Consider the following 13,273-nt stretch of genomic DNA (forward strand, 5'->3'; position numbering starts at 1 on the left):
GCACCATTAAATAATCTCACCAGGTGCATTAATTTTTCGTGAGATGAATTCTCAACCTCAAAGCTGTTATTTTGCTTTTTCTTTTTTTTTTTTTTTTACGAATCTATTTTACATTTAATGACAATTTCGATTCAACATTTCATGGCGTATTATTTTTATTTTTATTTTGGGACTTTCAGTCCTCCATCGGGGTCGGCTAATTGGTTTGAATGAAATTAGCGGCAGGAAAGCACACTTGCCACCAGGGGGCGGTGCTGCTCCTTCCGCTCCAATCAACTCAATGTCTGATGTCGCGCACAAACACAAATGGCAATTTTCAACGGCTGCGACACTGAAAACAGATCTAAAAAGTACAATGACTCAAAAATCTCTCACTTCTTCACAATTCGCTTCGTTCCTGCTTGCGTCATTAAATTTTATTTCATAAAACCAAACAGCGAATGGAATTCTTGGTCATGCTGTTTGCCTGTTATGAGAAAGTATTTTTTTTATGACGTATTATTTTAGATCTTGGTCAAATCAGTTTCATATCCCATATTTTTTTTTTGTGTCTCAGGTCATTTCTACGGAGCCCCTAATGTGACAGGAAAAGAAACACATTTGTTTGATCGTCCTGACGAGAAGGGAGACACTGAAGCTCCATTTGGGTTTGGGTTTGAAAATGAGGCAGGACTTCATTAGGTTAGTTTCACCGAGGGGGGAAACGCACACTTTTTTCACCAGTTTTTCAGTCAGCCCTTTTATTTCCATTTTAGTTCAAATCCATCAATTTAGACATAATTTGTTCCAAATCTGACAAAAAAATGTTTTTAATATACTCGAAATAGTGACTTGTGGAAAGTCCTTAACATTGTGTCACTGACATGCAGGTACCCAGTTGATTATATTTTTTTTCCACTGGTTGCAACATTTTAAGAATTTCAAAACTCGTGCAAATATGTTTGCAAGTTATGAATGAAAAGCGAATGATGTCATTAAAATACGATTCAAGTTCCATTTTGAACTTGTTTTTACATCTTCATGTCATTAAGTTTTCCTTTGAATACATTTATAGCACTAATTTTTTATTTTTTATTGAAAAAAAAAATAATCTTGGTGTGATTCTACGACAAAATATTCTCCCTTCTCCGGTACAGATGAAAAGTTTCCAAATCTGCAAAGTGTGGTTCATCGGTTTGCCTGTTAATGGAATTCATATTGACATCCATTTTTGAAGTAAGAGACACCATATTCTATGCTTTTTAAGACGAAATTGCAGAGCGTGTGAAAGACAAAACTTCCTTTTGTAATGCTTTTATTGGACTAAACGATAGAAACAAATTGAAAAGAGATACATTTAAGAAATAAAACTTAGCAAAACAAGAAACGGCATCTGGTACAATTTCTCGAGCGCCAGTTGTGGTTAATGTTTGTTCGTGTGATTAAATAAGAATAAAGTTAGAATACAGTAAAATATGCTCGTTCATGTTTAGACAGTCCGTTGTCGGCGTTGAATGATATCCAAAGTGGCGAGATGTCACTTGTGCCACGTGTGCCTGACCTCGGTCAGCGTCACGTCGCCTTTCACGATCACGTGGGTGATCTTGTCAAGGGCGACTCGGTACCGGTAGGCAAACTGGACGTTGCCGTTGACGGTCACGTGGAAAGAGTCCGCATCGCACCGGATGATCATCTGAACGACAAGACCGCAAGGGGAACAAAAGAGCGGTCGTTAATAAAGCCACATGAGAACATGATAAACTCCACACAGGTCGGCCGGAGCCGGAATCAAACCCTGAACCCGTGAGGGCCACAAGCTCAAACCAAGTTTCTCATGCTTCCCACCAACAAACATTTACGGTCGGAATGCAGGCGTGTGTAGAATTGAGAGTCATTCATGTACCTCAAACAACTTGCCGGGTGCAAAGGGGAACGAGTCCAGCTGACGCTCCTCCAACTTCCACTTATCAGTCAGATGGGAGTTGCGCACAAAAACATTCACATCACCATTCCAGTTGAAGCGAGGGTTCAGATGTAGCGCGACACGTTTGAAATCCATGTCCAGGTCGACAGCAAACCTGCAACACAAAAGCAAAAATGTGTTGTCATGGTAACATCCTGATTTGCTGGGGATGTGGCCAAGTACCGTTCTGGGTTCTCATGGACCCGGCCTCTGACGATGAGGCTGCTGCCCACCCTGAGTCCTTCAACCAGCTTCCCAATTTGAGCTGCCTGCAACTAGAATGCTGACGATCTTACAACGAGAAATGCTGTGGAATGAGAAATCGTCTGAAAGTGCATCAGTGCCGTCTTCTATGTCACATTACCGCTTTAGTTTGACTGGGTTGAAATGTTTTTAACAATGTTAAGAATGCTTGACAGCATCTGCATTACAATAAAAACACACCCCGACAGCGTTCATAACCAGTAAAGTTGAGCATGTGACGTCGTCTGCCGAACATGACTGGAGATCGGCCACGGTCACATTGTCCTCTGGTGTCTTGATTTATAAAAAGTCAGGACAACAGTTAGCGTCATGTCATTACGTGACGTTTGTGCCAGAGGCGACCACTCACAGTCACGATCTTTCCCGTGGCGGCCATCTTGGTGACCAGCTCCACCGCCAGTTGGTCAGTCTCGTCCAACACTTGAGTGCGGTTTGGCACCACCACCTGAAACCAAAGTTTGATTAGCTTAGCATCGGCAATCGTTTGTGATTAGCTTAGTGATTAGCTTAGCATCAGCTATCGCTCGCGATTAGCTTAGCATCGGCAATCGTTTGTAATTAGCGTAGTGATTAGCTTAGCATCAGCAATCGTTTGTGATTAGCTTAGTGATTAGCTTAGCATCAGCTATCGCTCGCGATTAGCTTAGCATCGGCAATCGTTTGTGATTAGCTTAGTGATTAGCTTAGCATCAGCAATCGTTTGTGATTAGCTTCGCATCGGCTATCGCTAAGTGCGCACTGGCAGAATTTTTCAAAACATGGTCTAATTTTTTTTTTTTTTTAAACCTTACTCATGACGAATGGCAACAATCTTGTTCATTTTATTTTACTGGAAGATTTTTATTATTATTTTACTTGCTACTCACCATGGACTCGCACTTGCAGATGTAGTACGCCACGGTGCTGTTACAGTCGTAGTCGAACCAGAGACCCCCACTTTTGGTCACCATGGCAACACAGTTTGCACCGTACTTGCCGTTGCCATAGTTGTTGGGCTGCTTGTCCCCCCAGTTCCTGATACACAAAAAAAGAAAAACAGCCCCTTTTACGCTTATGTTGTCATCTTTTTTGCCCTTTGAAATCTACCTAGCAACAAACAGGAAGAGCAATCTGACCAATTCTGTTCCATTTGCGTGCTTTCGCACTGCCACTTACGCCAACGAATCATTGAAAAGACTTCCATCAGTCCACTTCCACTGTCCCTCCGTCTCCTCGTCCGTCAGGCCCAGCCAGGCCTTGTCCTGTTCCAATGTTGTCTTCAGCCATTCCTACAAGAAATCATACAACACACAACTAAATAGTAGACGTGGATGAGATGGAGGTGGGATCATGTGACCTTCTCGTCGTCGTCCACAACGCTGGTCAGGTTGCCGTCGTGTGACAAACAGGAGACATTCGCCTCCTTCCATGTCTTGGCGTCTGCGGAGATGTAGTAACACTTGTCGTCGCGCTCCAGCCAGTCTTTCGGACACTCACACTGGCCTGGAAAGAAAACCAGCAAAAACAAGAAACTTGACCAAAACTAGTACGGAGGACCAAAAATTAAGCGAGTCTTTTTCATAATGTGTGACAGGGCGAGGATCAAAATGTAATAAATGTTATAAATAGTGAAATAAATACTCCACGACACGGTATTCAAAGAGCAAAAACTCGACATGTGTTGTAGTTTCATTGTTGTCCACGTGGAGTCGCTGTTCTCACATGGCCCCGCCGATTTCTAAATATGTAAATAAATGTACACATTTCGTAACTTATTCATCCGTCACTATCACGATGGAACGTGAAATGACCCTGGATTTATTTTATTGTCATCGTTTGTGGCTGCTAAAATTGTGACTTTGGTGCCTGGAAGTTCCTTTAATTTCTGTTTTTAATGTTCCAAATCACCTTTGGTATTGCATTCGAAATAAATAAGTGCTTGTGTCGTAGTGTAGTTTTTGTCCTCGTTGAATCAATCACTTCCGAAGGATTGTGGTAATCAAAGGTCACCAAGTCAAATTCAAGAATTTCAAACGCTTTCAATTTAATATACTACACTATAATACTTCACATTAAAGTCACTTGCAAAATATTACACATTACATGACGTACAAGTTAGGGCTATATGACGCAGTAAGGGAATACAAAGATTAAAAGTCCGATTTTGTTCATAAAAATAGTTGTACCTAAAAATAGACAACTATGCCCAAAGTTTTTAGCCCAGTTGGCCACAGACGAACATTCTGAAAGGCTTTGCATATTCATTACATTTTTAATTGCTCATCGAACTTTAGTTTTCAGCAGCCACAATAAAAAGGGAAAACTCGTAAATAAATGTTGTAAAATCTCACCATGACCCAGAAGGAGACCCAACAGGAGAAGGAGTAAGGCTTTGCGTCGACACATCATCTTCAAGTCTCTGGCCAGCGGCCAATGCTTCGTGGACGTCCCGACCAAGTGAGAGGGGTTCTTCTCTTGACTTGTCAAAGAGTCGCAGCGAGGACCAGCTGCACCTTCACTGCAATGTTGGGGCAACGAATGAGCAGCGCACGAAAAGCATCGACGCAAAGGATGACGACGACGACGACGTCGCAAAGGAAGACGAGGGCGTCACTGAAACACCGCGATGGCGTACGCTCGTTTTATTCAAAGCGTTTGGAGAAAAATAAAAACGAATTTTCATACGGCCTTTACGTTTTGTATGTACACAACTGTCATTTTGGTTCATCATTCAAGAATTACAGAATCAAAATCAACTTCGCAATTTGGTTGAGCTGTCACTGATGGCGTCGTCTGACTAGTGCGCGGGCATCATTGCGTGTGCGTACACTGCAACAGACGGGCGACAAGTTGTGTCGTCGTGACGTCACAAGTGTGCGACCGAGTTGAACGTAATTCAGGCGTTTACCAAGTTTAAGAACTATTTAAGTCTGTTACCCTGTTGGGTTTTAACAGAGTGTTGCCTCGTGTGAATAAAGAACAAACTTAAACACAGTTCGGGGTGTAGTGTGCCTTTCGCCGAAATAGATAGCCGGATTGGCTCCTGTAGCAGTTGACATTTCTGCAGCTGCCTCTCGCCACAGTCGACAAAGTGACCAGCCAATATCTCTGAGTTGCTATGAATTTACGGGGAAAAAAATCAGACATCCATCCTCTTTTTGGTCTGTGAACTCACATGCCGCTTTATTTTGCACATTTTCAGAACAACATTCTCGCACACGCAGGCAACATTGCCAGTGTTGAACATGGCTTTTGTATTTATCCTTTAAACATGCACTTACAATAAAAACCTACGGAAATATCCCAAAATTGCGTTTCCCAATTTTCTCTCACCGTAGCTCCGCCCCATGTGGTCGAGACTCACTAATGTAGTTTGTCTAAAATGCAGAAACAAGTCCCGAGACATATCCTGTTTTTTTAAAAAATGCTGTTTATTACACACTTATTGTGTCATTTGACAGTAAACAGCCGCATTCATTGGTGAAAACAAAAACAAAAAAAAAGTTAGGATCAAAAGATAGTATGACATAATAATAATAATAATAATATTGCCTTTATTAGTCCCACAATGGGGAAATTCGAGATTCGAACCCAGGCCTCCTGGGGAGACTGGGTCCTGAACGCGGCGCCTTAGACCACTCGGCCATCCTGGCAGCCTGTATGCATAATAAGCACCAGCTTCCGATGTCGCCGCCGTGTCACTCCTGCCAGATGTCGAGCACGGTCATGTTGCCAAATGTTCTCACATGCGTGACTTCGTCGAACGCCACTCTCGACGTGTAGTACAACGTGGAGTTGCCGGTGATGGTGATGATGATGGTGTAAGGATCATGGTCACGCAAGATGATCATCTGAATGCCAACACAGCAAAGGTGAGGAACTTCAAAGCAAATGGTCGCCTCAACCAGGACGTGCCGAGTCTTGCATGCTAACATGGTGAGCGTCTAAAAGGCCGAACCAAAGTTCATGTGCAAAACTACGCATACTGAGCCAAAAAATGGTGTGGTGAATTTCCTCGCTTTTATTTTGTCAAGTGGATGGATCCAGTTACATATTTTTTTTTTTAAAGTAGTAACTTTTTTTTTTTTCTTTCTTCAGCGCGCTCACAATTGCCACCCTATTTTGGATTTGATGATGATTGGTCGAAGATTTTGAGCGTTAAGCGACCTTTTACTCAACAAAACTTAATCTTATTTTGTCAAGCGGTTGCACGAAATGTAATCAACTGCATCCAGATCAAGGTTACCAAACGAAAATCAACGAAATAACTCAAACTAAAATCGAAAAAACATTTTTGTTTAGGAAATAAAATAAAAACTAAAATGATTCAAAAATATAATAATTTTGTGTTTACAAAACTAATTAAAATTGTAAAGAAAATGTGCTTCGTTATTGTCATGTTAAAATTTATTAATGAATTAAAATAATTTAAAACATGAGCCTTTGGGGTTGATTTTAAAGGCTTTATTTCTATGTTAACGACACGACCGTTTCCCGGACGAAGAGAAGATTCGACAACCATCTGGGAGGGATAGTCCTCTTTATGTTTGTCGCACGGAAATGACATCATCAAGCCGCTGCTGATAAAGTCGCTCCTCGGAGACGAGGTCGCGTGTGGTGTTGGCTTGAATGGCTCGCCTGCTCTTGAAATTTAACTCCGTTCCAAACGCGAGAAAAAGTGCTTTGAATTTTTGTTTCATGCCTGAAAACATTTTGAAAAATGGTACACTGTACACCCAAGTTTGATACTTCTCGACAGGAATTCAAGCCACAAATCAACTTTAGAAGATGGCAACTTTGCAAACAAGGGATCCCAGTGTTATTATAATTAGGGCGCACGGATGCATGCGTCTAACTTTCGGAGCGCTAGGCACGCCACTTTTTGTGATTCAAAGTCTGTGGACTGTTAAAACCATAAACCTGTATTATCAAAATGTTATGAAATAATATTTTTGTTGGAATTTTCCCTGCACAATACTTACATGGTCTTTTTTTAACCTTAAACTAAAACTAATAATAAAACTTAGTGTTTTTGAAAAAAAACTCAAACTTTTTAAAACTAATACTAAAACATTTGAAAAAAATAAAATAAAACCGAACAAACCTGTATATATATTTATATATATATATATTTATATATATATATATTTATATATATATATATTTATATATATATATATTTATATATATATATTTATTTTTCATGACAATTGCTCCTAGTTTTTTTTACATCAGCTTTTTGACATTAAGCGTCCCCGAACAAAACATGCCAACTTGACACAGGAAGGTCCCAGTTCTCCCTGCTGCCCACCCATAAACTGCTATTGCTATCGCATTAACTCTTTCACTGGCATCCCAGGTAAAATGAATTTACATTTTGGCTTCTATATCCGTCAATGGCAGTGAATGAGTTAAGAGCGGAATGTGGAGAGTGACAAGATTCATTTCACCTTGTGTATAAAATTCTCAATGGTTTGGCTCCACCTCCACTAAACAAATATGTGCAGAAGAATATGAAGAGGTCAACCAGAGCAGGGTCTAGAGGTGACTTGTACAGTTCCATTCAGAAAAAGTACCTTTGGCCAGTCAGTGTTCTCATACAGAGCATCTCACACCTGGAACACAATACCAAATGCCGTACGAGACTTACCCACTCTTACTTCCTTTGGTAAACACCTAAAAACCTGGCTTCTAGAGAATCGAGTCTGTAATCATATTTCGTCTCAGTTTACATGATTACCATTGAGTAGGAAACCCTCTGTTTGTGAATATGTCTTTGGAATTGTCTGTCGCGCTGTTATCTGTTTTTGGTTTTTACTACTTGAGACATCATCTGACTTGTAGCATTTTAACAGTCAAGCACTTTTTGCACTATAACACTTTAACAAGCATGAAAGCTAGCACTGCAGCACTTTGCAACTCCTACTCATACTTGGTTGCATTCAATGTATTTATATGTCCATTAGTGTGTTTCTTGAAACTGTACTGTATTTTAAAGTCATATGTTTTCTATTGTATAGTCTAACATCAACCTGCTACAGGGACAACGGATGCAAATTAGCCATTGGCTAGAATCTGGCATATTTACAGGAAACTGTTTGATTAATATGCACTGTCCCTGTATACTTTCAAAAATAAAAACAAATACAAATACAAATACCTCGAAGAATCGGTTTGGTTCAAAGGGGAACGCGTCCTGAGTATCATTCCTCCAGCCCAAGGTCATTTCGTGAGACTGGCGAGATTGACGAACAAACACATTGACATCGTCCCGGAATTTAAAGCGAGGGTTCAAGTATGCTGCGATAGCGTTAATGTGGTACTTGTCAGTGGCCAGGCTGACGGAAAAACTGCAACACAAAAGCACGACACGTTGCCATAGGAACAGCCTTATTTGTGGGGGATGTTGCTCCGTACCATACTGGGTTGTCATGGACTTTCCCTCGGATGACGATGCGCTGACCCGCACTGAGTCTGTGCACCAGCTGCCCCACTTGAGTCTTGACAGGCTGTGACGAGACAATGCAATAATTTGTCTTCAAAAAATGCCACCATTCATTTTTGGTGTTAACTCATTCACGACCAGCCCAGGTAAAATGAATGGACTTTTTGGGCGTCTATATCCGTCAATGGCAGTGAATGAGACTCTCTTACAGATGTCCTATTACCAATGTGGTTTGATGTTTGAAAGCTCTAATAATGGCTTCACCATTCTCTCGCTCACACGCACACACACACACACGCACCCCCCCCCCCCCCCCACACACACACACACAAAATCCAACTCACCCCAACCACCCAGAGAGTCTCCATCAACAGTTTGCTTGAGCATTTCACCTCAGGTTTGGTGAGGAAAATGGATGTGTGCTGCAATTTCTTTAGGAAACAAGACACAAGTAAACATGATCGTGCTGTGACGCGACTTTGGGTCAGTCCCTGCACGGGAGACGAGCGCTCACACTGTCAAACTGGACTCTTCCCGACCGGGCCATAATGTTGATGAGCTCTATTGCCATCAGTTCAGTCAAGTTGAAATCCATCAAATTGCTGCTTGCAACGGTAAGTTGCTTTCCCTGAATTTTACACTGGAGTGGATCCTGGTTGAGATAGATAAGTGTCGGAGGTTAAAAGCGAGGCATATTCACAAAGCTCTTAAATCCAATTTAAGATGGTGGTTGTTATAGTGGTGTCCTTGTCCCCCCCCAAGCAGTTTTTTTAATCAGAAGAGAGGAAAAAAACAATCAAAACGAATTTCCCCCGATATTAATCTATTTCCTAATTATAGTGAGAATCATTCCACTCATTCACTGCCAGCTCAGGAAAAATGGCAGTGAATGAGTCAACAAAGTTATTTTAGTTAACAAAAACTAACTCAAAACGAACAAAAAACTATAAAATTCCCGAACTATTACATTCCTTGCCCTCACACAAAAATATTTAAGACATTTTGAGAAAAGATAACTGGAGCCATTTGTTATTTCAGAAGTGAGGTGGCGATGGAGACATTCAAATAATCTGCATATGTAATTTGAGTTCTAAAACAAATTCCTGAAATATATATAGAAAAATGAATACCACATTTGGAAGGTTTGATGCCTCCTTGAGATTGCCCTTGACACGATCGGTGTCGTTTTTGTAATTGAATGGACTGAGGTCGGTGTCGGACTGGGTGTTGGAACCGTAGATGCTGAGCAGCGGCACCGTAATCGCGATGGTCAACAGGATTAGGACTGCCACCACGATGGCCACCTGACAAAAGTGGGATCATTGATGCTATCAAAACAATTCTCCGCGTTCCAATGTAATTCATTAAAAACAGACACGCGCGCACACGCACACACGAAAAAAACCATCTCACCCTAGTCCAGGACGTTTGAAGTGTGGGGACTGGGCTCCCTCTAGTGGCTCACGGTGGAATGCAACCTGTTAACGTAAACTAGACCCCCGTACACGCGAAATAGGTTTTACGCTTACGGCTTCTCTCGTCTATGTACAGAAAACACCGATTCACGCTTGCGAAGCAGGCGTGACAATTGTGCCACAATTCTTAACCAATCAGGAGTCCTACACTAGGGCTGATTCTGATTGGCTGTTTACTGTCCGATCATACCTCAGAGATGGGGTTAAAAAAAAAAAAGAATATAATCTAATGATGAAGACGCAAATGCACAACCTCGAGAGGTGATTTTTGATTATTAAACTACAGAGAGGGACTGGATTCAAACCTGCGACCTCCGAACTGTGAGGTGAACTATTGATCCGGGGATAAATCAGATATAACAGTAAATTTGTTACGTACAGTATAGACGTATTTAACTTTTCAGTGCAATGCATAAACTGGAGTAGACTCCTGAGACGGGACTGAGAAAAAAGTCAAATTAACTGAGTAAAAAAATATATATAAATAAAAAAAACACTAAAATAGTAAATGAAAAATATATATCCACGATTTTCACACGTGTATTTTAATGTGTGTGCATTCATGACTTTTTTACACAAACGTCACGCAGTTCAAAACACGCGCACACATAATCTCGCGAACACACAAATATGTAACATCAAGCGTGGAAAGGCCCGTCGTCCTCGGCCCGCTGGGGGGGGGGGCGTGTTGCTGCCTCCATCCAATGGGAACGAGTCGTGTTCCGTTTTTTCGTTAAAAAAATGAAAATTGAACAATTAAAATGGAGACCTTATGTGATGTTCCATTGTGTGTTTATTTAACACAGGTTGGGAAACAAAATACTACCGTTCTTTGTTCCCTGCTGCGAGATTGCTTAGCAGCAGTGCAGTCTTTGGTGTGTTACGGGCTGATTTTGCTTCCCAATTTATGTTACATAAACCGAATCAGATAAAGGCGAGTTCAGTTCTCACTTTTAAAGCCGAGTGGGAGATGACTCTTTCCGTTTAATGGAGGCAGCAACACTGCCTTCTGGCGGACGGAAGAGGGATGTCAGCTGACCCACAAATATTTAGCAATTCCCAAGCACAATCGATTAAAAATAAGGGTTAAGTCATGGCGACTCAGAACATAAAAAAATGTGAAAAACCAATGATAAGTTTGTAATGTGAAAAACTCGCAATAATCGCAGATATATTTGTGGATATATGCAAAAACACATGTAAATCGCAGACGTCGTTCTCTGAAGAATGTTGAGACAAAACTCTGCGCATGGTATGACATATCATCTTTGAACTCACTTCAAAATATGTGCATCTGTCTTTTCAAATAAATCACATTGTAACAAGGCAAAAATGAAGCTGTAATTGAAATTAAGACTGGTCAGAATCCAATTGTAATTAAAAGCGCTTAAATTGGAAAAGACGCAAAGAACGGCCGGTGAACTCACCAAACACTTCCAATGACAATATCGCATTGTGAAAGGCGACGCGGCGTGGTCGGAAATGTGCAAAGATGTGCAAAAGCGCGGGGCGATTTGACCGATGCTCAGGTGGCTCACAAGGTCGCCCGCCGCTCTCTTCGTTTTTGTTTTGTTTTGTTTTTTGCTTTGGAATGCGTTTGTGATTTTTTGTTAGTTTTTGTGACGCACTTTGCGTCTGATTTCAAGTTCGACCGTACGACATTTCAAGTATGAAAGCTGATAAAGCCTGCCCAAAAAAGCTTTGGTTTGGTATAGTCGCAAATGGTTACGCAGTGTGTTGCTGTTTTTACATTTTGCTTTGAAAAAAAAAAATCTCCTCATCAAAGTTTATTTCATTACCTTATTTACTTTATTGCAAATACTTAATCGTCTAGCAACATCTCCTTATTTTAATTTATAAAATCATTTATTATCATCAACTATATTTCCTAATTAAAATAATTAAACATGAATTTAATCACGCCTATAGCAAAGTGTCACTGTGTTTGCAGTTTTCTATTTTATTTGAAATGATTTTACTTTTAAAACAAATGGCTTTGACATACTCATTCGAACGCCAATCCCAAACAATAAAATGCTTACGACTTAATCCCATAAAAGTAGCAACCACGCTAAACTAAGAATCGCGACAGAAATGAAGGGGGAAATAAATAAATGTAATAAATGTTCAATGGGATAAATTGTATTCGGGATGAATAAATCAATTTTAATGAAGCATGAACGGCCAAATTAAAGCAATAGAAATGTGCTCCATGTGACCCCGCGGGCCGTAATTTGATTTTGACAAATTTTGAGTTGGTGTAAAATGTGATACATGCTACACAGAAATAAAATAAATGTAATTAATACATTCTGACATCGTTTGCACACAATTAAAATGTGCCAATCTAATATATCATCTGAGGAAAAGAGGGAACATGAATCCCTTCACCACATTTTAGTCGTGTGCAACCGAAAATTACGTTTTTTTTCATGGTTCAATATATTTACAACAGTGTTGTGATTTGAAAATGAAAACATCACAGCATCGCGGTGTGACGATATGACGTGTGTGTGGCGACTTGAGATACAAGTGACTCCACTTAAGTTTTTCGAGATACGAGCCATTGTTCGGATGATTTTTATTTGATTTATTTATTTTTGCTTTGACTGGCCAACGAGCACAAACATGCGATTCGAGCACTGTATGGTGGCAGTGGGACGATATTAGTGCCGTACTGAGGAGCTAAGACCCGTTTCTTGTCCAATACAGTAAAGTGGATCCCTCCTTTTCGCAGATGAAAGGCATCTGGCTGGCCTGAAAATTCTCGTTTAACTGACGGCCATTATATATGCGTTGAAAATGAAGTCGAATCTCAAATTCAGGACGAGCAGTGTGGGCAGTGGAAGAGTTTGTCCTCAAGGGTATCCATTCCAACTTGGTTTTGGTCTTTATTCTGAGATGTAATGGCCACGTCTGGCCACTGGGTGGCGGCACAGATTGTGTTTAATAACACTGAACATTTGAAAGAAGAGAAAACAGGAAATGTTTTTTCAAGCGGAGCCTCATTTTTTTTGGTGAAGTTTATATCGAAAGAGTTTTATTATGAGATACGGTTGCGTGAGATGAGTTTGTTGGTTTGGAAGGACATGGGTTTTGTTTACTGTAAACACATGGGACAGTGCACTGTTAAACTAAGCAACATTTATATGTACTTTTCTTGTGCTT

General features: G+C 40.6%; 2 protein-coding genes across 2 annotated transcripts; both read right to left on the reverse strand.

Moving 5' to 3' along the window:
• Positions 1-1,277: 1,277 nt before the first annotated feature.
• Positions 1,278-4,991, reverse strand: LOC148342637 (uncharacterized). The gene is made up of 9 exons (XM_088306529.1): positions 4,537-4,991; positions 3,543-3,688; positions 3,362-3,474; positions 3,073-3,220; positions 2,556-2,651; positions 2,387-2,479; positions 2,126-2,217; positions 1,883-2,057; positions 1,278-1,672 (listed from the first exon to the last, which is right to left on the reverse strand). Exons 1-9 carry the CDS (start codon positions 4,592-4,594, stop codon positions 1,517-1,519), a joined length of 1,077 nt encoding a protein of 358 aa, XP_088162655.1. The 5' UTR covers positions 4,595-4,991; the 3' UTR covers positions 1,278-1,516.
• Positions 4,992-5,723: 732 nt separating this feature from the next.
• On the reverse strand, positions 5,724-11,356 carry LOC148342638 (uncharacterized). The gene is made up of 7 exons (XM_088306013.1): positions 11,318-11,356; positions 9,761-9,934; positions 9,145-9,282; positions 8,975-9,061; positions 8,603-8,694; positions 8,346-8,535; positions 5,724-6,036 (listed from the first exon to the last, which is right to left on the reverse strand). Exons 1-7 carry the CDS (start codon positions 11,354-11,356, stop codon positions 5,884-5,886), a joined length of 873 nt encoding a protein of 290 aa, XP_088162139.1. The 3' UTR covers positions 5,724-5,883.
• Positions 11,357-13,273: the final 1,917 nt, after the last annotated feature.

This window comes from Idiotropiscis lumnitzeri, chromosome 1 (genome assembly GCF_059441095.1).
Source record: "Idiotropiscis lumnitzeri isolate Australia: NSW breed Sydney's pygmy pipehorse chromosome 1, RoL_Ilum_1.0, whole genome shotgun sequence".
In the NCBI taxonomy this organism is placed as follows: domain Eukaryota; kingdom Metazoa; phylum Chordata; class Actinopteri; order Syngnathiformes; family Syngnathidae; genus Idiotropiscis; species Idiotropiscis lumnitzeri.